The sequence below is a fragment of the Phocoena phocoena genome, chromosome 9 (genome assembly GCF_963924675.1).
Source record: "Phocoena phocoena chromosome 9, mPhoPho1.1, whole genome shotgun sequence".
NCBI classification, from domain to species: domain Eukaryota; kingdom Metazoa; phylum Chordata; class Mammalia; order Artiodactyla; family Phocoenidae; genus Phocoena; species Phocoena phocoena.
The window spans coordinates 68,708,759-68,735,080 of NC_089227.1; the positions used below are offsets into that span (position 1 = coordinate 68,708,759).

The 26,322-nt window shown below is 39.7% G+C and overlaps 1 protein-coding gene across 1 annotated transcript in view; it reads right to left on the bottom strand.

The window, feature by feature from the left end:
* Positions 1–26,322, bottom strand: part of DOCK4 (dedicator of cytokinesis 4) — a 274,676-nt gene that overhangs the window by 22,465 nt on the left and 225,889 nt on the right. The window contains 7 exon segments of the mRNA XM_065883569.1: positions 2,619–2,705; positions 5,417–5,583; positions 6,953–7,094; positions 12,276–12,380; positions 14,189–14,275; positions 16,547–16,695; positions 24,268–24,361. Of these exon segments, the coding sequence (XP_065739641.1) occupies positions 2,619–2,705; positions 5,417–5,583; positions 6,953–7,094; positions 12,276–12,380; positions 14,189–14,275; positions 16,547–16,695; positions 24,268–24,361 (831 nt within the window).

Consider the following 26,322-nt stretch of genomic DNA (forward strand, 5'->3'; position numbering starts at 1 on the left):
TCAAAAAAATAAAGATCCTGTTTGTTTTGAAAACAATAAAAACAATTACTGAGGAAACAATTGTTCAAAGGCATTATCATCTTTGAAAGAATGGGAGAATATGTTCAATAATATGTTCTGGGGTTACGATTTAGAGAATAAAGGCCCACAGTCGCATCTGAAATCTTTGCTGCTACATGTTTTCAGAACTCAGAATATTTCTGATTTTAGAAAGGTAACATAGGGTGCATATAGTATATTATGTAATCCTCAAGATGTGAAAACATCTTTTGGTGTTCAGAATCTTTTAGATTCTGGCATGGCACATAAGGAATTTCAATTCAGTGTGGCATATATGTATTGAGTACCTACTCTGTGCCCAGATCTTCAGGACCTTCCACACTAGGAATTAAAGCAGTAAACCAGCTTTAATAGAAGGTGGGGACATGCCAGGCAGTGGGAATAAGCGAAAGACATGAGGTTGTCAGAAGTGGGCTGTGTTCAGGGAACAAAATGGCCCAGTTGGGTTTGTTCTGTTTGACAGAATATAAGATTGCATATTCTAATAAAGTAGGCAGCTGATGTTTGAAAGGTTGTGTTTTGTAATGCTCCTTTAATCATTATCCCCATGCTGCTTTTTATTAGCGGGGTGTATGTGTGTGTGTATATAATATTTCCAAGGTTAGGAACATTGGTGAGTGTCACAGAATTTAATGCTCTCGGTAGCAAGTAGCTGACAAAGCTCTCTGAATCATTAATGCAGCATGGGTGACTAAGAACATCTCTGTGGGTTGGGCCCATGCCATTCAGCAGGAAGCATAACAATAAGACTTTCTGAGCACTGATGTCAGCAGCCTCTCCTCTTCCGCGAAGGCTGCAGGGTCCACCATGTAAGCAACCAGCTTTGTGGACCCTTGACTCAGACCTGACAAGAACACAACCACACTGATGTAATCTGCTGGACTGAGTTCAATTTGTTAAGGGAGCTGTATGAATTTTTCCACCCAGCAAAATGAAGATGCCATTAAATCCTTAGTGTGATTGAGTAGGATAAGCTGAGGGTGGCTTCAATGCTTAGAGAGATTTCAGGTAGGATAAGCCATTCTTGGAAGAGAATTTGGGCAAGAACTGCTCTTTCTTATTGATTGACAGAGGGGGCTTGTTACTTAAAAAAAGGAAGGGGTTAAATGGTATTTTCACAATTGGCACATTTTCTATCAGCCAGAGGACAGTGGCTGGCCCGAGACATAATGGATATACCAAGGGTGGGAGAAGGGATGCTTGAGATTGCAGGGCTGTGGCTGACAGCAAGGTGCTGGCAGCTTGAAGAGCAGCCCAGGCACGGGGCGGGGTCTCAGTCCGGATGTGGCTACCTTCGGCAACTGCTCTCTCTGTTTCCACAACTGGGGACTGGAGCTGGGAGGTGTGCTTTACAACCCGAAGGCTTCTTGGGTGCTGTGGTTTCCAGGTTCTATAATGACACCTACTGATTTCTCCACTGGTGCCCAGGGAGACTAACACAGCAGCATCCCTTCTACTGTGAACTGTGACAGCATGGACGTACTGTGTGTCAGATACTGTGCTGGGGCTTGACACTGGCTTCATGTTGCCTTATAAGGCTAGAAGTGATAAACATAACTGGCTTTGGAGTCAGAAAAATCTGGGTTCGAGTTTATCTTTTTTCAATATCTTGCTATGGAACCTCTGGCAAAGGCTTTTAACCTCTTGTCAAAACTTGTGAAAATGGGGATAAGAATACATACCTCAGATATGGAGAAATGAGAACCCTAGTCCACTGCTGGTGGGAATGTAAATTGGTTCAATCACCTTGGAAAATAGTATGGAGGTTCCTCAAAAAACTAAAAGCAGAACCACCATATGATCCAGCAATGCCACTCCTAGCTATATAGCCAAAGAAAATGAAAATACTAATTCAAAAAGATACATGCACCTCAATGTTCATAGCAGCATTGTGTACAATAGCCAAGATATACAAGCAATCTGAGTGTCCAGCCACAGATGAATGGATAGAGAAGATTTGAGATATATATATATATATCTACACACACACAACGGAATATTACTGAGCCATAGAAAAGAATGAAATTCTGCCATTTGCAACAATGTGGATGGACCTAGAGGGTATTATACTTAGTGAAATAAGTCAGACAGAGAAAGACAAATACTCTGTTACCACTTATATGTGGAATCCGAAAGTAAAATAAATGTGTATAACAAAACAAACAAAAAAGAATACATACCTTGTAGCTTTGGTATGGTGATTAAATAAGTTAATGTAGATAACTTTCTTCCAGTGGCCTGGCACTGAAGGTAAGCAGTGAAGGTCACACAGCTAGAGTAGTTAGGAGAGCTGGAATTCCAGTTCTTCTAACTCAAGGGCCCGAGGTGTTGACATGCTGCAGTCATAGCTATTTTTGAGGAATCCCTCTGACTGGCTGGGCTAGGTCAATGGTAATGTTCCCCTTCCAGCTTTGGTCATAGCGGTCAATAAATATCACAAACATTCACTAACTTACTATGAGTGTTTCCAGGGACTTCGAGTCCCAAGCAGAAGCAATAAATATACAGACTGACACCAGGTGATGAGAAAGTCCTTGAGAATAAGCTCTGATCCTTACCACTTCACGCTTCTCCACTTCAAACCAGCGGGAAATTCCGGGTAAACTCTGCACCAAGTATAATGATGTTCTCTCCACCCAGAGACTCTATGAAATACAAAACAAATTAAGTCCCCGAGTTACCTTTCTTTCTAGTTACTGAGCTATGACTGTTTGCCGTTCAGTTTTATCAAGTTTTCGGTTTTGTCAGCTTTTCTTTAGTATTCATTCCAGTACTTCAGCAACCCCTTTGCACTCAGGAAGCTATCACAGTAAGACACACTGAAGCTTATGTAAATTTCATTGTATATCACCTGAAACTTTTTTCTATGTAGAATAGATCATCTACTCCAGACAGCATGCTTAAAAATATAAAAACAGGTCATCACATTATTTTCTTTACTACTTCCCCTAAGTTTCTAATTTAAACTCTCTCCACTCTGCAAGGGGTCTAGCCATTTTTATTTGGAAGAGGTAAGTAGTAGTATCAGCTATTCGACACGGATTAGAATAACAGAATCCTCAAGGAGGAAAGGGCTTTAGGAATCACATAGCCTGATCTTTCTGTTTTAAAGATGACAACACTAAGTCTCCAAGGGGCATGTGACCTGCTCAAAGCTACATTCCCATCACCTGTAGAGCTGCCCCTAGGACCCCTGCACTAGAACTTCCGACTTCTCCATTGCTACAGGCACTGTGCCACGTTTTCTCGTGCCGATATTCACTGCTGTGATACAGGAGGATCTGTATGTAAGAGCCAGGGCTCCCCTGGCCAGGATGAGCACCCTCGTGACACGTGAAACCATGGCTGCCTTTGGTAAGAGCTGCTGTTGATGACGACTTTCTCTTTTGTCAACCAGGCTTCTGGAGGCTTCTGCATCTCTGCCTCATGTTTCTTACTTAAACAAAGCATATTCCTGCATGGATAATAAACTTGACAAAATTCCTGAAATAGAGCCATTTATTCAACAGCAACGACAAATGGAAGGATTTCTTTGTGCCAGCCAAGACCTACTGCAATGAATAGGGCAGAGGCCTGGTGACAGGGGCCCCGCGTGCTCTGCTGGTGACAGGGGGGTAAGCAGATCCAGAAGGGTTCAGGGAGAGGAGAAAGGAATGCTCCAGGTGCTGGGGGGAAAACAGAGGAGAAAGCAGGCGTGCCCAGCAACCTGTGGGAGGAGGACAGCGCTTCTCAGAGGAGGTGACACGTGAGTGGAATTTTGAAGAGTGAGTAGGAGTTTGCCAGGCAGAGAGCGGGGGAGACGGTGCAGGCAGCAGGAAGCAGCAGGCGCAGAGATGCGAGCGGCTTGTGAAAGGGCGGCTTGTGAAAGGGCATGGCAGGAGAGGGAGGGAGAAGCTCGGTGCTGCCGGAGCTGACAGGGAGGGTGGGTGCGTGCAAGGGCAGTTCGGAGCCAGATGCTGAGGGCTGTGAGCACAGGAGTAAGGAGCCAGATTCATTTACTTATTTTAGGAGGGTTGCTACAACACTGATAAATGTTTCACGTGATGGCCAAGAGGAAATGTGGTGCAGCGGAAAAAGCAATGGAGACGGCATCAGAAGGTGCGGGTTCTAGTGCAGCGTCTGGGGTGATTAGAACGCCACTCTGAGCAAGTCATCTGTCCAGCTCTGGTGGATCTTGGACTTTTTACCTACCGGAAACTTGCAATGAAAACTATATTACACATTAATGATCTTTAATTGGTTTTGGAAGGCCAAAAGAAAAATTAAGGTATCCAAAAGGATTAGAAAATGGTCATGGATCTTTTCAATAACATCCTAGTGCTATTTTCCAGTGGTTTCCTGGCCTTGATATTTAACCCATCAACCTCCTCGCCCAAAGGACTATGCTTTGCTCAGTCCTATCAAAACACTGCAAAACTATCCAGCTTTCCCTCTGATCACTTGGCTGTGAGTAACTCCTGAAGTTACTGCTGGGAGCACTGGGGACTGACACTTAGGCAGGGGTGACAAGGCAAGTTCACATCAGACAATCACAGCTGATAGGAGAACATCTCCCAGCTTAAGTAGAGATGTTGTGATGAAAGAAATTAAGCCAGGTCACCCACAATCCTACATTCATTTTACATTCTCTGTTTAGGGGGAAATACTGACTTACTGGGGATCTGTGAGGTCTCACTCTGTCACTGTTAACAAGGAAAGAGCAGATTATAGTTTATCGGTGGAACAATCTTGCCCCTTTCCCCCAGGGTGGCTGTGAGAAACCTTGCCCAGGCATATCGGAACTGCTGAGGATGGAGAACTCAACCCATGCAAACAGTCTATGGTTTGTTTTCATTCTGGGTCCTCTCAGAAGTCCTAGTTACACACCGTTCTAATAAGAAAATGCAGCAAAAGATAGCACAGGACTCTCCCACTGCACCAGCAGGCTCCCCAGTGGTTCTGTCTCAGAATCCCCTGTTCCTTCAGTATCCTTTGCTCATGGCAGTCTCTTGTAACTGAGAATAAATATCCTGAGGTTCCCACAGTTGGTTAAACGTGACTGAATGAGAGGACTGAGATGAATCATGAGAGCTCAAAAACTGGACCGAGGACCACTGCCATTAGAATCGTCATAAACTTCAGGGCTTCCTCTATGACCCAATGAGTCAGAATTCCTGGGCTAAGAAATCTGCTTGATGAGAAAGCACCCCATGTCACCCTGATACATGGTAGAGTTTGAGAACTAGACCACATGATTTCTGGTCCCTTCTAGCTTTATCACTTGACTCTATCCTGAGTAAATATTTATCAAGCATTTTGCCCCCAGGAGTTCACAGTCTATCTGAGGAAACCGCGTCTCACAAGACCGGCCTAGTACCTTGAATTCATTCTCTTTATCTTTAGTGCCTTTGTGAAACGGTCTGTCGTAGCGGAATTTCCAGATGTGATTCACTTTATAGAAACTTTTGATGTTGTCCGGGACACCCTCTCTCTGCAGGACCTCCTGGCTGTCCGGGATGGGAGTCACGGCATATATCTGCAAATCTAGGATTCAAGAGTCAAGGAGGGAACCTGACTTGGCAAACTCCGTGGAAGTCTGGCTCGAGCTGAGCTGTGGCAGAGAGAAGAGGCTGGGGAACAATCTGGTGTTTCTATTTGAAGCCAAGTCAAAACTGCCAAGAAGGCACCAAGAACTCGGTTCATAGCAAATCACCTCTCAAACTACAAGCCTTAAAGTAGTTTTACATAGGTGATTCTGACAAAGTATCAGTTTGAAATTTCTGTGTCCTGTGAATTTATTTATCATTGGTTTTTTTTTCTTTTTGGTTGGGGGTGGGTGGGAATGGCTTGGATCTCACATACTCAGGATTGTTTTAACTTTAATCCTTGGTCGTGAGACACTCTGATCTTTAGTGCACATATGGTCTTTTTAAAATCTGCTTGTAAAACAATGTACAAATACCCATGCAACCGAAGATAGTAACCAGTACTGATAGTAACTCATATGCTCCTGTCTCCAGCCTTCCCACGTTTGTGGTATCCACTCTCTCAAATCTTGTATTGACAAGCAGAGTGTTTAGTTATAGTTGATACTTTTAAAAACTACTTTAAAGGCTATCATATTTACTTGTATGTTTACCTTCTTCTCTTCTCATTCAAAGAAGGATAGTAAAATTTTTTCCTTACATAACTTCTTGCTTCTGGTGCATTTAAGTTTCTACTTTGAAATGGCATCTGTAATTTTCAGGGGGAGTTTCTGGTCTTCTTTAAGATCATCAGTTTCAGAAAAAGACAGAGGAATTCAGAAAAGAGTGCTGAGGTGAATTCCCTTTGCCTCTAATGCCTGTGTAATTTCAGTTGAGTTGTTCATGTTTAGACAATGGGAGTGTCAATTATACGGCAATTATTAAATGATGAAGTGCTGTCCAGGATGCCATGGCTAAGAGTCCCTGGAAGATACGGGGTGGGGGGGTGGGGGACCCTCTCCCCTTCCATCCAGAATAAAAATAGCAAGGGAAAAGGGGGTAATGATATGTCCCAATAAACATAGTGCTATCATTTCCTTGAACTGAATTCAAGTAGTTTCTACAGGGGATGCCAGGGGAAAATTATTCTAAGGGAAATCCCTAAAAAGAAGCTTTAAAAGCAGGGCTGAGATAAGAAAAGTTGTAACTAAAAGGAGGAAAATTCTTTAACAGAATCCTTAAGGGATTTCTTTTCAACTAAATCATGAGAATAAGTATCATAATTCTGTCTGGAAGGAGCTAACCTAAAATTAAGACGATGAGAAAGAGGGAGCATAAGAACAGAGCTACTGAAAAGGGATCGGTAGTTGAACCACCTGCATGAAAATGCTCTGCAGCTAAAGGCCAGTGTGATCTAACTGGAATCCAGCCCTTCTAGGTGTGGATACACTGAGCTTCTGCCTGGAAGATGGTCTCGTCGGGCTGGTTGGCATGCTGCATGGCGATGGCGTGGGGGAACTCGTTCAGCATTCTCTGCTGGAAGGCCTCCAGCCTTTCGTAGTCATGCCCTCGACACACAAACTCTTTATTCTGGAGGTGAAATCAGAAAAAAAAAAAAAAAATTAGGACCATAAAATTGGGTGCTTTAATTACAGAGAGAAGCCAAAATAAATGACAGTGGCGGTAACTAAGCATAGGCCCAACATCAATAGACTATAACCAAAAAAATACACTGGAACAGTCTAAAGAATTTACCCAAATATTAAAAATGCAGAGCAAAGGTCATGAGCATAACTCTCTATTGCTTTTAATAAGTTCCAGTAGCATGCCTCACTCTTCTGGGTTCACCTGCATGAGGTGCAAAGGGGCGTCTGATTCTCAGAGCACCAAAGCGCAAAACAAAGCAATCCTGTTCCCTCCAATGTTAGCGAACACATGCGTTACAGATTATTTTCATAAACTGGATATCAAGTTAAGTGGATAAATTTTCAATTTGGAAGAAAGCAAAGTGAGTGCAATCTCTAAAAATACATTTTACTGAACTCTTTCTACAAAGGTCACTGAGATCACCCGTAACACGTTCATTCCTAGATCCTTCCGTATAAAGGAAGACTAGGCCTGTCTGCATTCCAGTTCTCAACAGGGCTGGTACAGGATGCTTCCAACTCAGCTCAGCCTTCTGTAGCCAGGAATCCTGTTAACTGGCTGAAGCTAAGATTTGGGACTTTTAAGGTCTTGCTAAATTTTTGTCTGTTTTTGGTTTTGTTCTTACAATATGTATAAACATTCTGTGGTTAGGACTCTCTCTCACTGAGGAAAGAATGGTGAAGGTCATCCTTGATGGAGGCCACAGAGCTGGAGAGATGGGCACGTTTCTAACAAGTGCCTTTATGATTCGGTTATCGATAAGGAGGAACTCTTTCTGACAGTTTAATAATAATGAAATTATAATTGTTGAGCACAATCATTGACTAGGCTCTCTGCACATACCTTATTTAACTCAAATAAACTTGAGAGGTTGTTACCTCCGCCCCCCATTTTATAATTGAGAACCGAGGATCAAAATGGTTACATACTTTGTATGAGATTTAAGCTCAGGTCTGAGTCCAAGGCCTGAGCTCTCTCTGTTCTGAACGTGGCCTGGTACGTCCAGGAAAAACTCCTAGGAGCTACTGAGACCAAGAAAGATTGTGGGATAACGTGCCTTGCAGATCTTTAAGAAATACAGTGATTTGTGGTCTGGGGAGTTAAGGCCCAAGGGTCTCAGTGTTTCTCAGCTCTGTGAGGTTTCTGTGATTGCGTCAAATGCCCCGAGGAAGAAGTCTGGGCCAAAGTGAGGAAGTTAAAAACCACCCGTGGGCAGAGGGCTCGGGGTTGCAGCTGAGAAAAAAGCAGCTGCAGGCACGCAGAGGAAACAACAGCAGGACTGGGTGCTGAGAACCTGCCACAATTCCCCACAAGCCTCTCAGTAAATCACGATCCTTTGAAAAACACAAGCTAAGACAGACTCCATAGAAATTAAGACCACTCCCCAAACAATCCTATATTTAAAACTTTCTTGATAGAAGTCATACATTCTGATGCTGTATTATTTGCTTTTTTTCTACTCGAAAGATAATCAACAAGGACCTACTGTATAGCACAGGGAACTCAACTCAATACTCTTTAATAACCTGTATGGGAAAAGAATCTGAAAAAGAATAGATGTATGTATATGTATAACTGAATCACTTTGCTGTACACCTGAAACTAATACAACATTGTAAATCAACTATACTCCAATATAAAATAAACTTTTTAAAAAAGATAATAAATTTGCTTAATAAGATAATACATACCTTCCTGCATCTTACAGAAGTCCCCAAATAAATATCTGAATACTCAAAAAACTGAAACAGTTCTAAAAAAATGCTTATACATCACAACAATTTATAAAATCAGGGGTGTTCCTCTAAGTGTAAAGTCATTCAGTGGTATTAAGAAATCATTTTGGAATAAACATAAATTTTGCGTCTGATATTTGAGTTTCTGAGAAATAAAGAGGAATTAAGCATTTCCTCCATCAATGCTTCTTTTTTTTAAACCACAGCTTTACTGAGATGCAGTTCACATACCAGAAAATTCACGCTTTTGAAGTATGCGATTCAGTTGCTTTTAGTATATTCACAGAGTTGTGCAACAATCAGCATTACCTAATTTCAGATTATTTTCATTACCTCAAAAAGGAACTCATGCCCATTAGCAGTCACTCCCTAGTTCCCCTCCCCTCAGTCCTTGGCAACCACTAATCTATTTTCTGTTTCCATAGATTTGCCTATTCTGGACATTTCATATAAGTGGAATTACATAACACGTGGCCTTTTGTGACTGGCTTCTTTCACTTATAATTTTCTCAAGGTTCAACCGTTTTGTAGCATATCTCATTACCTCGTTCCTTTCTTATTGCTGAATATTCCATTGTATAGCTGTACCTTATTTTGTTTATCCATTCATCAGTGGATGGACATTTGGACAATTTCCTTGTTTTGACAATTATGAATAATGCTGCTTTGAATACTCGTGTACATGTCTTTATGTGGCTTTATGTTTTCAATTCTCCTGATTATACACACTAGGAGTGGAATTGCTGGGTCATATTTATTAATACTTACTTTTTTTTAATCGTCTTTTTTTTTTTTTTAAAGGAAATACATACCTGTGGTATAAAGAATTCCCAAAGAGCACAGGGCATACAATAAAAAGTAAATCTTTTTCCCATCCTTGACCTCAGTCATTCTCCTTAGACAAATCATTATTCAAACATATTCTATGCATATAAAACATTGTCAGTAAAGAACCCATTTTCCATGAGGGTAAAAAAACCCTACTTTGATCATACTATCATATAAATATATTAATTTATGTGAGCTTTAAACATTTTCTGGAAGTTGATCAAACAATGAAAGGAAATTTTTAATGTTGATATTTGTTTTTAAATCAAAGAACAGACTAGAATCTGATTTCCTAAAAAAAGGTCTAGCTTCATGATTCCAAAGGGTACAGTGCTCTCTAGAAACCAATAGAGGGTGACCCTTCTCTTTCATTTTGAAGGAAATGCCATTTATTTCTAGAAAAACTGTTTTCAAAAGAACAGTGATACAGAGATTGATTTATTCCAATTGACTTTTTAACAAAATTCATTTTATTAGCTGATGCAGTCCTCTAATTTGCTAAATTCCCTTTAAAATTATGGCTCCTAAACTGCTTCTGATTTTTACACTTTTAATTAACACTAATTGCACATACTAGATAGACATCTAGGATACTTCCTAATATACTTGCTAGCTGAATTCAGAATTTGATCAGGGCTACAACACTTTTGTGGGCTGCTTTCTCTATAAAAAATATTAAAAATCATATTGTATGACTCATTTGGTATAAAGACAAATAGATGAATAATAATCTAATGTATAATATACATTATAATATATACTATAACATTTTCTTTAACCTAAAAGTTCACTTTTTTTCTGGGACTTTCCTGGCAGTCCAGTGGTTAGGACTTCACCGTCCAATGCAGGGGGTGTGGGCTCCATCCCTGGTCGGGGAGCTGAGGTCCCACATGCCTCATGGCCAAAAAACCAAAACATTAAAAAAAAAAAAGAAGCAATATTTTAATAAATTCAATAAAGACTTTAAAAATGGTCCACATCAAAAAAAAAAAATCAAAAAAAAAGTTCACTTTTTTTCTTCTGATTTTTAAAAGAAATTAAAACAGTTTTATGGGCCATCTAAGAATAATATGGTCTCTAAACACTGTATCTACTGTGCATAATGGATCAGGTAGCCCTGAGTACGATAAGAAAACACCATCTTTGCATGATTTTGAGCCAAGAGAGGAAGGGGATCTGCAGTAGCAGAGTCACGTCTGGACCCTCCTGTGGGGTCTCGGCCCTTTGTACAGCTCACAGCTCTAGAACGTCCTTCCTTCCCCTCAGAACTTGGACCCAGGCCCTGTGTACTCTGTGGCGGGTGGCTGACGACAGCCTAGGACCAGCATGTCCATTTTCAAGATGTAGTCTTTCAAATTCAGCATGTGTTCTGAGTTTGCCGCTATTTTGTATCTGGAATCAAGTTTTCCTTTGTCTTCAGGCAGGTCCATCTGCAGAGCCAACGATGTGACCGGGTATGTCACGTGGCTCCTCTTTAATCCAACAAAGAGATTTTACTTATGTCTGCGTGGCACCCAAATACACGGTCATTTCAATCAGCTAAAGATGATTGATTTGTTATTTGAGCATTTGTTCTATGTAATACTAAATCAATCTTTGCCTATGGTGTTTGGGTATTTTATATATATGTATGAATAAAGGTTTTATATATATTAAACCTTTATTCTGAAAGGCAGGTAAGTTAATGATTATTAAAGAAAAAATGAAGTCAAATCTTTCTTCTCTCTGTTCGCTTTCAAGTACCCCCATCCTGTATCTATCCATAGGTACTAACAGTTAAAGCAAGGTATTTAGGGCAACATAAATACCAAAATATTTGTATATTGAGATTTCAAGTTTGTAATGAATTCACTCAGTGTTACAAAATTATCCTCGATACTTCTCCTTAGTTGCCTGGGGAGGTGAATTCCCTCTCCCAACCAATGCTTTTAGGCAAGCAAGTGTAAGTGGGATGTTACTTATCGAAATGTTATATAAGTATTCAAGCACATAAGAGACTACTCGGTACAGTGTGAACAATGGTGAGAATGGAATCAAGTATTTTACTATCCAGTAGGTACCTTAGAGAGTCTGGAAAATTTTCCTTTGTAGAAATAGTTTCTACTAGCAATAAATTGCATCTCTTTGCTGGGTGCCATTTAGCTTTTCACAGAATCGACTAGGCCAAAAAATGCTCTTCACGTGATTCTGGAGGAAGAGTTTGCATATAATGTGAAACTGCTGTTTTCTGCAACTCCAGCCACTTCTATTCAATGTTAACTCTACGGAAACCGCATTCTGAAGAGAGACTCTCTATCACACAGGGGAAGCAACTGTAATTTCCAGAGACTGCTCATGAGATATAGTAAGCTTAGAAACTTAAGAAGAAAAATCAAGTGATTATTTGGAATCTTGGGAAATTACTAGACGAGTGTGTTTGCAAACTACAAAGTTAAAAGAAAATCTCATGACGTTATTTTACCCTGTCTTAAAAGGATAAAATGTCATTCAGATCTTAGTTTGCTTGATTGGGATATCTATATTGGAAGTATAAAGGCCAATTAAAGAGTATATTACTTACTCTTAAGAAAAATGGAAATTTCTTCCCATAAAATCCAACTCTGAAGAACTCTGGTTCAAGACGTTGCTGGTCCATAATTTTGTCATACAAAGAGGCTTCCATCATCTGGCAAAGAACAGGGGAAATTTTAATCATTTTATCTCATCTTTTAGCTCTACCACTTTATAGAAGAGGATATTTCTTCTATAAAAAGGAGAACATCACTTTAGTTCAGTTTGCAGAAAAGAAGGTTTGACTCCCTTTCTGTGCTTTAAGGCAGGGATCAGCAAACTTACTCTGTAAATGACCAGGCAATAAATATTTTAGACTTTGCAGGCCACATGGTCCCTGTCACAATCACTCAATTCTGCGAGGCACACAGGCTGCAGTTTCCCGACCCCTGCTTTAAATGATCGAGTATGTTATTATATGTTCTTACCAGAGAGAATGATTTCTATGCACCTGGTCTATCGAGGAAATATTTTCTTCACAGTAAGATAAAAATTAACATGAACTGTTAGAGGCAAATTCTGGAGAATTCTCGTACTCACCTGTGGATTTGGTTTTCCTGGGTCATGGTAATTTGGGACATTTGGAAGGTGCAACCTTGTACAGGTTGGACAGGGATAAACCAATAAACCAAACCAAAGGAGGCCCATAGTGCAAAGTGCTGTCTGGGCTGAAAGCTCTTAAATGTGTCTTTGACAAGGTTGGAACTACGAAGTACATAAAGCTTATGGTTCCCCATTCATGGTATTATCATCCCCAGGGTTTCCACAGAAAGACTAATATTTCACTTGAAAACATTCCCCCTTCCCCCACCCCCAGTAACAGCCCCCCAAAGAGCAGTTGGCATGAAGTGCAATGCTTTGGGTTTATAAAAATCTTAGTGACTATGGCACCCAAGGGTTCTAATGGGTAAACACTGTAACCTCGATTCTATTCCAGGGACAGGATGCCAAGAGAAGCACAACACATTTTTATATAAAACTGCAGTGCCTGCCAGCGCCCGCATGATGGACTGAAGTTAAAACAAGGCTTTTCCTCCTTGGTTTTGATGTTAGGAGAAATATCGATGAACTGCTGACATGAAATACTACGCCCAAAGTACAGGGCCAGCTCCCGCCAGCTGAAAAAGTTACTTGTGGTGTAAGGGATTTTGAGCTGTTAAAGGTTTATGAGATCATCTCTTAAATTGCTACCTCAGAATTAAAAGGAAACATCATCGTCTTTTTTTAAAATGTATATATAAAAGCTGATGATCCTGTTTTAGAAACCCTGAAGAGCTTAAGTGTTACAAGATGACACCAAATGTTCATGACTTTAAAGAATAGGACTTGGAGTACCAGAGGGACTTGCATGAATTTGAAATAAAAGAAGTTATAAAAACATTTGTTCAGGGACACAAAATATTAGACTCCCTGGGCTCTTGGGTACTAAGACCTTGGTTTCAGTTTAGCAAATAAAAACATATTTCTGAAGTGAAAAAGATTTGACACCTATAGAAGTTAACCCCCAAATAGTTAAAAACGTGTCAGCTAGTCATTTTTACTCTTTTGCTGTGCAGATTATGGGACTAAGAATGGTACATTGTTACAGAGATTTGTGTTCAAGTGGCAAGCTCTTCTAATAGTGTAGCGAGTTTCCTCAACAAACTGAAAGTACTTATCTTGGGTTAAATTTTATATTCATACGTCAGATGCGTTTAGAATAGATCAAGGGCTCCCTTTCTGTATATTAATCAGAAAAATCACACAGATCAACATGCTATTTCTCTGTATAAATAGAGGAGTATGCTTCAGAGGAAAGGCATCTTTAAAAAGCTTTCTGCAAGACATATCAAGACTATCACAAAGCTAATCTCATTGCGCCATATTGGAAAGCTAAGCAGAAAGGATTCCGTAACACGATTAGGATGCATCCAGGTACCTTACCCTCATCTTGCTCAGGTTTCTATAATCATAATAACTTTCGTACTGCTCTGCAATCTTCCGGCACAAGAGGATGCCATTCTCCCAACACTGTGGACAAATGAATGACATAAATGTTCGTGATCTCACAACATTTACTAACTCCCACCCAGAGGTCAGGAGGTGACTGCTTTCAGATGATCAAGCCTTACTTCTTAACCTTCATAACCTACCCTTAAGGTACCACTGCAATTTTATGCAGGAAAACAGCATGTAATTAATGTGTTAGCTATTAAAAATCTTTAGAGAATGGGAAATGATAACCCACCACAAGTCATTAACATATGGCACAAAAACAACACTTCCTGGCATCATTTCAAAATTATCATGTTGAAGATGTGGTGTGTATATATATATATATATATATATATATATATATATATATAATGGAATATTATTCAGCCATCAAAAATAATGAAATAATGTCATTTGTAGCAACACAGATGAACCTAGAGATTATCACTAAAGCAAAGTAAGTCAGACAGAGAAAGACAAATACCATATGATATCACTTGTATGTGGGATCTAAAATACAACACAAATCAACATGTCTACGAAACAAAGAAAGACTCACAGACACAGAAAACAGACCTGGTTGCCAAGGGTGTGGAGGTGGGAGAGGGATGGAGTGGGAGTTTGGGTTTAGCAGATGCAAACTAGTATATATAGGATGGATAAATAACAAGGTCCTACTGCATAGCACAGGGAACTATATCCAATAGCCTGTGACAAACCATAATGGAAAAGAATATGAAAAAAAATATATGTACAACTGAGTCACTTTGCTGTACCAAAGAAATTAACACAACATTGTAAATCAACTCTACTTCAATAAAAAATTTTTTAAAAAGTAATAATTTATAGGTAAAAAACAAAGAAACAAAATTATCATCTTGAAATAACTGCTGTTCCACAATGGTCAAGGAGATGAATAAACAGGCCCTCAATGCTGGGGTGGGGGGAACTGCCACCGACCCCTAAGGCCCAATTATCCACAACTGGCACAGTGGATTCCTTGTTTGGCCCAATTTCACTTGGAAATTATGAGGGTTTAACCCAGCTAGTTACTCTAAGGAGAAATGCAGAAATCCTTTGATCTAGCTCAGGTATCGGCAAATTTCTTCACCAAACAGTAAATACTTTAGGTTTCGTGGACCATACAGCCTTTGTCACAACCACTCAACTGCTGTTAAATCATGAAAACACATCCGTATAGACACACATGAGCTTGTCTGGGTTCCAATAAAACTTTATAGACAATGAAAAGGGAACTTCATGTAATTTTCTCATGTCAAATCATTCTTCTTTTGATTTTGTTCAACCAATTAAACATGTAAAAGTGATTCTTAGATTGTGGGTCAAACAGAAACAGTCAGTGAACCATTTGACCCATGGGCCGTAGTCTCCAAGCCCTGATCCAGCACAAGCTCCTGAGAATGGGCCAAGAGATGCAGCCAGAGGTTTTGTAACAGCTCATCTTAAGGGGGGAAACTTTACTGCAGGAGGGCACAGAGGCATTTCTTTGCTATTAACGTAATGAACGATATGTCAGTGTAGTTTGATAAATAATAGAAGAGGAGAGGAAAGAAGCAATTCCCTTTCATCAAATTTTTAGGTGTACCCAATTATGTCTTATAAGAGAACGACAGCCACTGGTTGTATTTTAATTTCCTGTTTAACCTTGGCACTTTGGAAGATATACGTAAATCTAAGACACGTATCACCAAAGCATCCAAGTGTTCAAATCAACTGGGGTCAGATTCACAATTATTTTTCTTCAAGAGCACTGCAAACCCTTGAAGAGGGAGCAGGGGGCAGGGAGGTGATGTGCTGAATTGCCTTATTAGCTCAGGGAGGTTTTCAGCACCCCATGGCAACTCTCAGTATATGACGGGATGCCATAAAATGCTGTGAACAAATCTAATTTCATTTACTTTACCTTAAAAAGAAAGTGGAAGGAGGCAGATTACTACATGCCAATCTGGGGAGCTGAGTGAGGTGTGATAATGGTTTTTCAGAAAATAAAATGCCTGGGTGTCAAAACCTCTAGATCAGTGTTTCTCAAGGTGGGGTCCCATGTTCATACACATTGGAATTTCCTGGAGTCCTTGTTAAAATTGCAGAATCCCTTGCCTCAAGCCAGACTTACTTAATCAGAATGTCCAGGAATAGGGCCTGGGAATCTTAATTTCAATAAACTCTTTGGAGTCTTTAATGCACATTGAAATTCGAGGGCCCCTGCTTGAAGAGGCGGCCATCAACGAACTAAAGGAAATGTGACAATCACCTTGCGAGATGCCACGGGTGGGCGGGGCCACCTACCTTGCCTCTGTCAAAGTTCTGGATGATGGCGAGGTGCAGGTGCTCCTTGCGCTGCCATTCTGTCTGCATGGGGTAGGTCAGGAACTCCCGGAGGGGCCGATCAGACCATTCCAGCAGCTCATCATATAACAGGAGAGTATACGCGGCCTCTGAAATTCAAGTGGGAAGGTGATGATCGAGACAGGACCCCAAAGAACCTCCCTTCAAACGGGGCTGGTTTGGGACAAATTGGAGAAAATACTATTTTCTGAATGTCATGATACTAAAGAAAAAAATGTCCAGAATATATGCAACAGAAGGTTAATGAATGATGAGTTCCCCTGGGAGATGGAATTATCAGAGATTTGTGTCTGATCTTTTGGTTCTCTTTATTCTCTCTTTCTCTCCTTCCCTCCTTTTTTTTTCCCCCATAACGTTCATATGCTACCAGCATATGATAATAAAAATAAAAATGTTTAAGGGTATCTCTGTAGCTGGTTCAAAGATGTAGGTAGGGGAGACATGCCTTTGTTTGCTCGGAAGTTCACGGGTAAATCCCTTGGAGTGGGACTATGGGCATCTTTCAAAAGGCATGCTTAGGAAGCAAAAAATGGTAGCTAAATTCTCCTGGATAATAAAAGGCTGAAAAATCTGAGAGTGGTGTGTGTGTGTGTGTGTGTGTGTGTGTGTGTGTGTGTGTGTGAGACAGAGAGGGAAAACAAACTGCGGGGGCTGTGTGCTATGACCCCCATGGTTAGTCCCAACAAATCTTCAGTAATGGCTACTGAAGTCATGACATGTTTGGTGTGGTTGGAATTTCTTGGGGAAACGTGAAAAGAGATGACATTCTATACACACGTGTGAAAATGGTGACCCACAGGCTTAAGCATAGTTGACAGGTAGTGTATTTAACAGAATAATTGCTATTCTGCAGGTCTCTTCTTTTCCTGAACCATAGATATGGCCAAATACATCAAGAATAGGAACCAGAATTCACTGTCACCGATGAAGGACTATAATAAGAATAATCTAACACTATAACAGCCAACTCATTTACTGCATTGAATAAAATGAACAAACCCTTATGTTATTTATCTATTTAACTACCACCTCCACACACGTCTCAAAAGACACAGTAGGAGCTTTTACCACAATATCCATAAATGGTAATTCTTTTTTTCACTTATTTGCTGGAAGGGTAACTACACATAAAGCTCTTAAGTAACATGTTAAGTTTTAGTACTATGATTTGGCTATCTCAATGTATAACATATAGTTGCGATAAAGAGCTAGATTCCTATCATTTTTCTCTTTTCTCTCAAGTGTAGAAGTCCTGTAAGGCACAGGCTCTGGCGGTTCTTCCTCTTTAATTACCTTTGGTGAGCTCAGTCCTGTAGCTTCAACGACTGTAGCAAAAGCTTTCATCACCCACCAGCAGTCTCCTATCCCCCAGCATTCAGTTTGTGCACTGTTACCAATATGACTTTCCTTCACTGCAAATGATCACATTGCTCCCCTGATTAAAACTAGCCAATGACTCTAAGTAACCAACAGAACAAATTTATATTTCCTAAAGTGACAGAGAAGGCTGCCCATGATATGGTCCCTCCGCTCACATATTCCCACTGTTCCTCCACTTATTGCAGGTAAGAAGGAGCCCACCACTGTCTCTCCTAAGAGGCCTCCAGCCCCCTCGACCCCATTATCAGCTTTTGCTGAATGAAACAAGATGCATCCTGACCCAGAGACAGCTGCCCACCAGGGACAGAGGTGGCTTCTCTTGCTTGGGCACTGTACAAACCCTTTCTTGTGGTGAGATGGAGAGAGGGAATATCCGCTAAAGGGTGTTGGTTAATAAGTGGATGCAGAAACAGCTGAATCGCCACAACGTAGGTTGCCATGGAAGACTGCTTTACAGAGGACAAGAATGGTGATGATAATAACCAGATCATCAGAGCTGTGCTGTATTTGAATAGCCTTCTACTTTTCTCTGAGGCCTCCTGAGATAATTTCCTAATCTTTAATTACCCACATATTCTTATCCTGCCAAGCACCTAAGAAAACCCCACGTGTGTCTTTGTTTTTCCATCCACACTCTTTGCTCGTGTTATCCGAACAAACTAAGGTTCCCCTCACTTATCCCACCAACTGACACCTATGGTCCTTCACAGCCTGTTCCTTCAAGCCTTTCCGCTTTAACTACTAAATAACTTCTATTTTCTCTTAGCGACGCGGCTCAGGAATTATCATCTTTGTCTCTCAAATTTCTTGTGTGTCTCCCTGAGCACTCAAAAAATACCCTTAGACTAACCATGTCACAGTGAAAAGGGGGAGGGGTGAGGACTGAGGGTCCTCACTCCCCACAGTTGAAGCCTGCAGCTGACCACAGGGTGGTACCTAAAAGGCAATGAAGGTCAAATTCACAGAGACAGAAAGTAGAATGGTGGTTCCCAGGGGCTGGGGGAGGGGAAAATGAGAAGTTATTGTTTAATGGGTACAGGGTTTCAGATTGGACAGGTGAAAAAGTTCTGGAGACGGATGGTGGTGATGGTTGCACAGCTATGTGAATGTACTTAATGCCACCGAACTGTCCACTGAAAAATAGGTAAGATGGTAAATTTTATGTTATGTATATTTTACCACAATAAAAAAGCGAAAAAAAGGGGGAGCAATGAAGAGTTTCTAATCCCTAAACTGCTTTCCAAATCATGTTTGCCCTGGGAAGGTCCAGGGGATGGCTGGAAGGTCACGTGTGGGTGACTTGCCCCTGGGAAGTGTGGAAAAACAAGTAAGCATTGGTGGGCCAGCGGAGGAAGCTGAAAAATGATGGAGTGGTGACATGGGAAAGGTGTGAAAACAAATTACACCTGTTTCAGAATTTGATTCGGGAAAATCATGATGAATACCTGAGGTAAACAGTGTGTGTAAAGGAAGCATTAAAGGAAACATGTATGCCTTTGAGGTGTTAACAACAGACTACTAAGGTTGTTTGAACACATTAACAAATTGTAAATGTTTTATTATATGTTGTATACTTATTCCTCTACATCTTTAGAAGACAATACTACATATTGAAAAGAGAAGGATGAATCACATCCAGAATTTCCAATAGACAATGTTTTTAAAAGTGTTTATAATTCTGAACAAAAGGCATCATCACATAATTAAATATGGGCTATCTCATTCCATCGTTCTGAGATGTGTACAATGAGGACACCAATATGCAAAAAGAAATAACACAGGAGAAGAGTGGAGATGAATCAAGTAATGGAGGGCACTGTCACAGAGGGCTGGAAAGGGTTAAGCCATTTAAACTGAATCCTATAGAGAAGTTTTTCCATCAATTTCCCTTTCTCCAAGGACACACAAAAATGAGGACAGAAGAGAAATAAGAAAAATGTTATATAGGAAAAGAAGTTATTTCTTATGACTTTGGGGAACATAAAAACTGCAAGCTGAGTAAACAAATTAAAGAAAAAAATTTATTCGTTTCCAAAACAGATTCGGATTTTCAGAAAATGAAAATGTATCTGTTACATATCTGTAAGAGTTTGTTCTCACTTCCCTCTCTCATTTCTTTTTTTTTTATGGACTTTAAAATAAAACAAGTCTACTAGGTTGTTTTCACAGATAGAAAAACTAGGTTCACCATTTCTCTCAAAAATTGGCTACAAACTACTTTAAAATGACCACTTAAACTCCCAGACGACAGAGTCAGCTCAAAAATCTTAGCTTATTTCATCAAAACTATCAGCACATCTGTGTGAAGAGATACTGGGGCTTCCTCAGTGATTAAGGAATTACCAATATTGAAGGAGAGAAGTCTGCTCAGGGTACTAAAATCTCATTGAGTGCATTCATTAGTAATGCATTTATTTAAATCTCACACTGCTAGGCACTAGTCAAAGAACTGGGAAGTCTAAGAAGAAAACATCATTTCTGTCCTCAAGGAACTTATCCTTCAACTAAAGATCTCTCTACTACCTACCTATGTACCTATTAACACACACACACACACACACACACACACACACACACACATACACCTCATATAACGATGAATAAAAACAATATGATAAATGTTTTAATGGAAATCTGAAAAAATTGCAAGGGGAAAAGAGTTGTAAATATCAACTCAGCCCATGGCAGGGAGTGCTGGGTCATGGAGTTGATGAGGGAAGTGAAGGAAGGTAAAAACTTCATGGAAAAGATGATATAGGAGCTGGCTCTTAAGGATAAAAATTAGGAATGTAGTGTAGTGCGAGAGGTAAGGTGAGGCTGAGCAGACAGGTGTTTGTTCAATTATGATGGGCTCCAAATAAAGAGTTTGAGCTTTATTTTGTAGAAGACATGAATTGATAGAGTTATATCTAGAGAAGGGGTTGGCAAAATTTTCTCAAAGGGCCAGAAAGTAAATAATTTAGGCTTGCAGGCCACACTACAACTTTGTTGCAACTATTTAACTCTGCCAGGGGAGCACAACAGCAACCTCAGACAATATGTGATTAAGTGGGTGTGGCTCAGTTATAATAAAACTTTCTTTACAAAATCAGCTGGCCGGCCTGCAGGTTAAAGTTTGCTGAGGTAACTCTGGGGATGGTTAGGAAGCAGTCCAGGTGAGAGATGATGAAGGCCTATTTGAGGCAGTGAAACTGGAAATAATAAAAAGGAAATGGTTTTGATGTTTAGGAAGCAGAACCAATAGCACTTCATGAATAAGAGGCATCAAAGATATCATGAAGTCTCCAGTTTAAGAGTAAACAGTGGGGCTTCCCTGGTGGCGCAGTGGTTGAGAGTCCGCCTGCCGATGCAGGGGACACGGGTTCGTGCCCCGGTCTGGGAAGATCCCACATGCTGCAGAGCGGCTGGGCCCGTGACTCATGGCCGCTGAGCCTGCGCGTCCGGAGCCTGTGCCCCGCAATGGGAGAGGCCACAACAGTGAGAGGCCAGCGTACCGCAAAAAAAAAAAGTAAACAGTGATGCTCTTAAGTGATACAGTGGAACTGTAGCTAGAGGCATATTTAAATTCTGGGAACAAGAGCACTACTTCAGAAAGGTTCCTTTACCCTTTTAAAGCTGAGGGAGGAACCATGATTCAGGAGTTCTTTGGAAGAACAGTGTGGCAAAAGACTAAGATTTGTAGTTCCTAAATCCAATTAAAGGGTTCTCATTCTTGTTAAGATGTAGTAAGCACATTCTAGTGTATCTTTCCCACTGATTCAACTAAAAACCCCAGACAAAATATGTAAAGCAACTATTGGAGAATTCTGAACAGTAAATGAGAAGGTAGACAGAACAGTAAAATCAATACTCAAAAGAAGGACCACAGAGTGGTGAGTTCCTTGTTTTTATTTTTTGCCTTTTCTATCTCCTGGCTTAGCCTTCCCTGCCTCCTGGAACTGCAAATGGAAACAGACAGAAAAAGCTCCAAGAAAAGCTCCTCTCGTCAGAGGACTGGGAAGAGGACCTTCTGTGGGATGGAGTACTTTTTTTTTTTGCGGTACGTGGGCCTCTCACTGTTGTGGCCTCTCCCGTTGCGGAGCACAGGCTCCAGACGTGCAGGCTCAGCGGCCATGGCTCACGGGCCTAGCTGCTCCACGGCATGTGGGATCTTCCCGGACCGGGGCACGAACCCATGTCCCCTGCATCAGCAAGCAGACTTTCAACCACTGCGCCACCAGGGAAGCCCGGATGGAGTACTTTTGACTCTTCTGGTCCACTCTGAGTCCCAGGGACAAAGCTGTAAACCTGAAGTGTGACAATAGGGGCAATCACAGTGGCAGCAGCAACAGCTTCCATTTTTCTCTTTTCTTTCACTGCTTTGTCCCCAGGGAGACCAACTGTACATAGTACATCATAGTGTGGAGGATCAAGCCTTGGCTCTGAGTACTTTGGCTTGGATCAAGTGAGAGTACTAGGAAAAGGAGCCCCTGGGAGATGGGAAGAGTGAGAAATATCAGAGAGAGGAAGGAGATGGAGGAAGGAATTTTTAAATTCTGTGTATGACTTCCTTGGGCTCACCCCCAAGCTGCACATGTGTAGAATGAACTAGAATCAACATAACAAAGATTCTGATAAATGAATTATGGTATAGATAAATGTCCATGTCCCAGACTCTCCCTGGGTGACATACATGCAGGAAAGACCAGGAAAGTGCTGCAAAGGCTTTGATAACTAAACTGACCTTCAAAAGGTGGCTCAGGACTTGAGGTCCGAAACTAACTGATTTTCTGCTAAAATAAAAATAGTCAATATTCTCCAGAAGATGAACTCTCATAATATTCAAAATGCCCAGGATATAATCCAAAATTACTTGACATTCAAAGAACCAGGAAACCTAAACAAATCTCAAAGGGGAAAGGCAATAACAGATGCCAATTCCAAGACGATTCAGTTGTTGAAATTATAGGCAAATACTAAGAAATAGCTATTACAACCATGCTACTTGAAGTAAAAGTGAACACTCGTGAAATAAATAGAAAGATACATGTTCTTTGCAAAGAAATTGAAGCTATTAAAAAAACAGCCAAATAAGAATTTTAGAATTATATAATAAAAATAAAATTTCACTGGAAGGGCTCAATAGTTGAATGGAAATGATAGAGGGGAAGCAAAGGACTTGAAAATGGATGAAGCGAAATGATCCAATCTGAAAAACAGAAAGAAGAAAAATTGAAAAAAAAAAAAAACCCCAAAAAACAAACCAGGGTCTGAGAAACTTATAAAATGATACCAAAAGGTCATAAAACTGGCCATCCATAAAACTGGAGTCCCAAAAGAGAGAATCAGTGCAGAAAATATATTTGAAGAAATAATGCCTGAAAACTTCCCAAATTTGGTGAAGGAAATAAGTTTATAGATCCAAGAAACTCAGCAAACCCAACCAGGATAAACTTAAAGAAAACCATGCCCATATATATCATAACTGAACTGCTGAAAACCGAAGATAAAATCTTGAAAGCAACCAGAGACAATTACACATTACACACAGGGGAACAATTTAAATGACTACAGATCTCTCATCAGAAACAATGGAGGCCAGAAGAAAGTAAAACAACATTTTTAAAGTACTGAAACAAAGATACTGTCCAAACAAAGACACTATCCAGCAAACATTTCCTTCAGGGATGAAGGTAAAATAAAGATGAAGGAAAACTAAGAATTCTTCATTATTAGATCTGCTCTAAAAGAAATACTAAAACAAGTTCTTTAGGTTGAATGAAGATGTTAACAGGAAAATTGAGAATTTCAGGAATGAAGAAAGACCAACAGAAATGGTAAATATCTGAGTAAATATAATAGATTATTTTTAACCTCTTAAATTCTTTAAAATAGATATGACTTAAAAATTATGACATTATCCGATGGAGTTTTCAATGTACCTAGATGTAATACCTATGACACTATAATGTAAAGTGGAGAGGTCGTAAAGTTCCTATATTTAACTTGAAGTGGTGAAATACTCACTTTAAGTAGACCATGAAAAGTTGCTTTTTGTAATCCCAAAAGCAACCTCTAAAAAACTACACAAAGAGATATAGTAAAAAAAAAAAAAAAAAAAAAAGCCAATATATTAAAAACATAGAGTACTTAGAAACATAAATCTAATTAAAAATAAATTCCACTTTTAAAGGAGAAATGCTCGAGTCCTCAGCTCTAATTCAAAAAACAGAGGAGTTATTATTTTTAATATACCAGTGACCTGCCCACTTCCCCCAACCTGAGCCAAAAGACACAATTACCTGTGAAGTTCTGTGCTTTGAGGTGCAGATCGTAGAGTTTGTGGATATAGCGTATATACATCTCTTCCTTGTTCAGTTCAGTCTTATAGAAGTTCTATAAAAAAGAGTACAAGCATGGATAATTCCTCAACAATTAGGTTGTCAAGTATCTGCCTTTTACTCTGCTTGAAGTTTGATATCTTGAACCAAGAGAACAGATGAATTTTTCTGTATAAATGTCTTTAAAAAATTAAGTAAGGAGACCCAGTGACATATTTTTAACACAGCACTGTCTGTATTAAACATTATTTATCATTTATTGAATAGGCTGGTAATTCCTGGGGGGATGTTATTACCACTGATTCACATTTCATTTGTTACTTTCTGTTGTTTTTTGTTAGTTTAACTGCCAGTGGACAATCAGCCTATTCAACTAAAAATATTAAAAATATGTAAGAGATTAACCTGTTTATTAAATTTGATCATGGATAGTCAAAGGATAATTTCTTTAATTTTAAACTTAATTTAAAGGTTTCCAGTTTATGACTACAACATAAAGGGATTAATAAGAGATTTTATTTCAAATTACTGTTACAGGGCCATGCTTATTGAAAATATTTGGTTTATTAAAAAAAGGTATCTGGATCTTATTAAACTTCTCTAAACTGTTTTAACATTTGTCACCAAAAACTCAACTCTGACCTACCTGGACATATTACATTGCCATTTTAAAGGTACACTTTATAGGCATCCACATACACTCCTTTACCACATCAGACAGTACATTAGTCCTCACTGAACTTAGTAAACATACGAGCAAAAGTGTAAGAAGCTGGAGTCCAGCAAAAGCATGATGCTGTGAGACTCTACATAAGGCAATTTTAGAAAGCAGATCATTGTTCATTCTGAAATCCCTGCTAAAGCCATCTGAACTGCTATCATTACTACTGCTGTTGTTATTTATTTTATTTTATTTTTTTGCTGTTGTTATTTTGACAGATGCTACTTGGTGTGTAGAAGAAGGGAACATGAATAGTGATGGGGGGATAAATCTGCTGACTTGAAGCAGTGACAGGCTTTTCTAGGGGGGGAAAGTCCAGGAATTCTAAACGTTTTTGAATTTGATTAGCTAGAGAGGTGCTTTGGTAATGGACCAAACTAGCCAATGTGGCTGCTTAAATTGTACTTGGGCTCAAAGCCTGAGGAACTTCTGTCAATGTACTTTCTGGCCACTACCTAACAGGTGTCCATTCTTCAGTATGAGGACTCTTCTAACCTTGAGACACTGACATTTAGTTGAACACATCATAAAAAAATATTTTTTCCAATTTATACCATTATCCTTCCCCTTTTCGTCTTGTGCCTTGTAGATCTTGGCATTCTTTAAAAAGCTAAGTAAACAATGCTCTTCATATCTCTACTATAACCAAAATCATTTTAATTAGCAAGAATTGTTGTACCATAAACATAAATTTAACAACCTCATAGCAGGCTTTTATGTTATTAAAGGATAATTTGTTCTAATAGCTCTCTGGTAAGAAGCGTATTTCTTTGGGAACCAGATAAGTGATCACTCTGTAAATGAACAGTTCTTGAAAAAAAAGAAAAGCTCTCTCCAGTCAGCAGATGAGAATCTTTCACATGTGTCTGGCAAAATTAGTGACACAAAGAACAAAACAATAATTACATTTCCTTGTATTAGTCATGTCAAAGATCACCCATTTTTACCAGCCTAATACTACAGTTTAACTCTGATCTTGTAAAGAAAGCCAGAGCTCTCCTGAAGACAATCTGGAATTGATCTTTCCAAAAAGTTAAGAAAAATCTCTAGGAGGGAGGGAGTGGTTAAAAAGAACCATATTGCAGCTAGAAATCAAAAACTTTCCATATGGAGTAGAAGCTAAAAAGATTAGCTTCAAAGTTATATATTTTGTCCTTTAATAATAAGTAGTCGGGTGCTGGCTGAAATTAGAACAGCTTTCAAAGCGTTAGCATTTTCTATACGGATATTCTTTTTTAAAAAAATATTTATTTATTTTTGGCTGCGTTGGTTCTTTGTTGCTGCGCGTGGGCTTT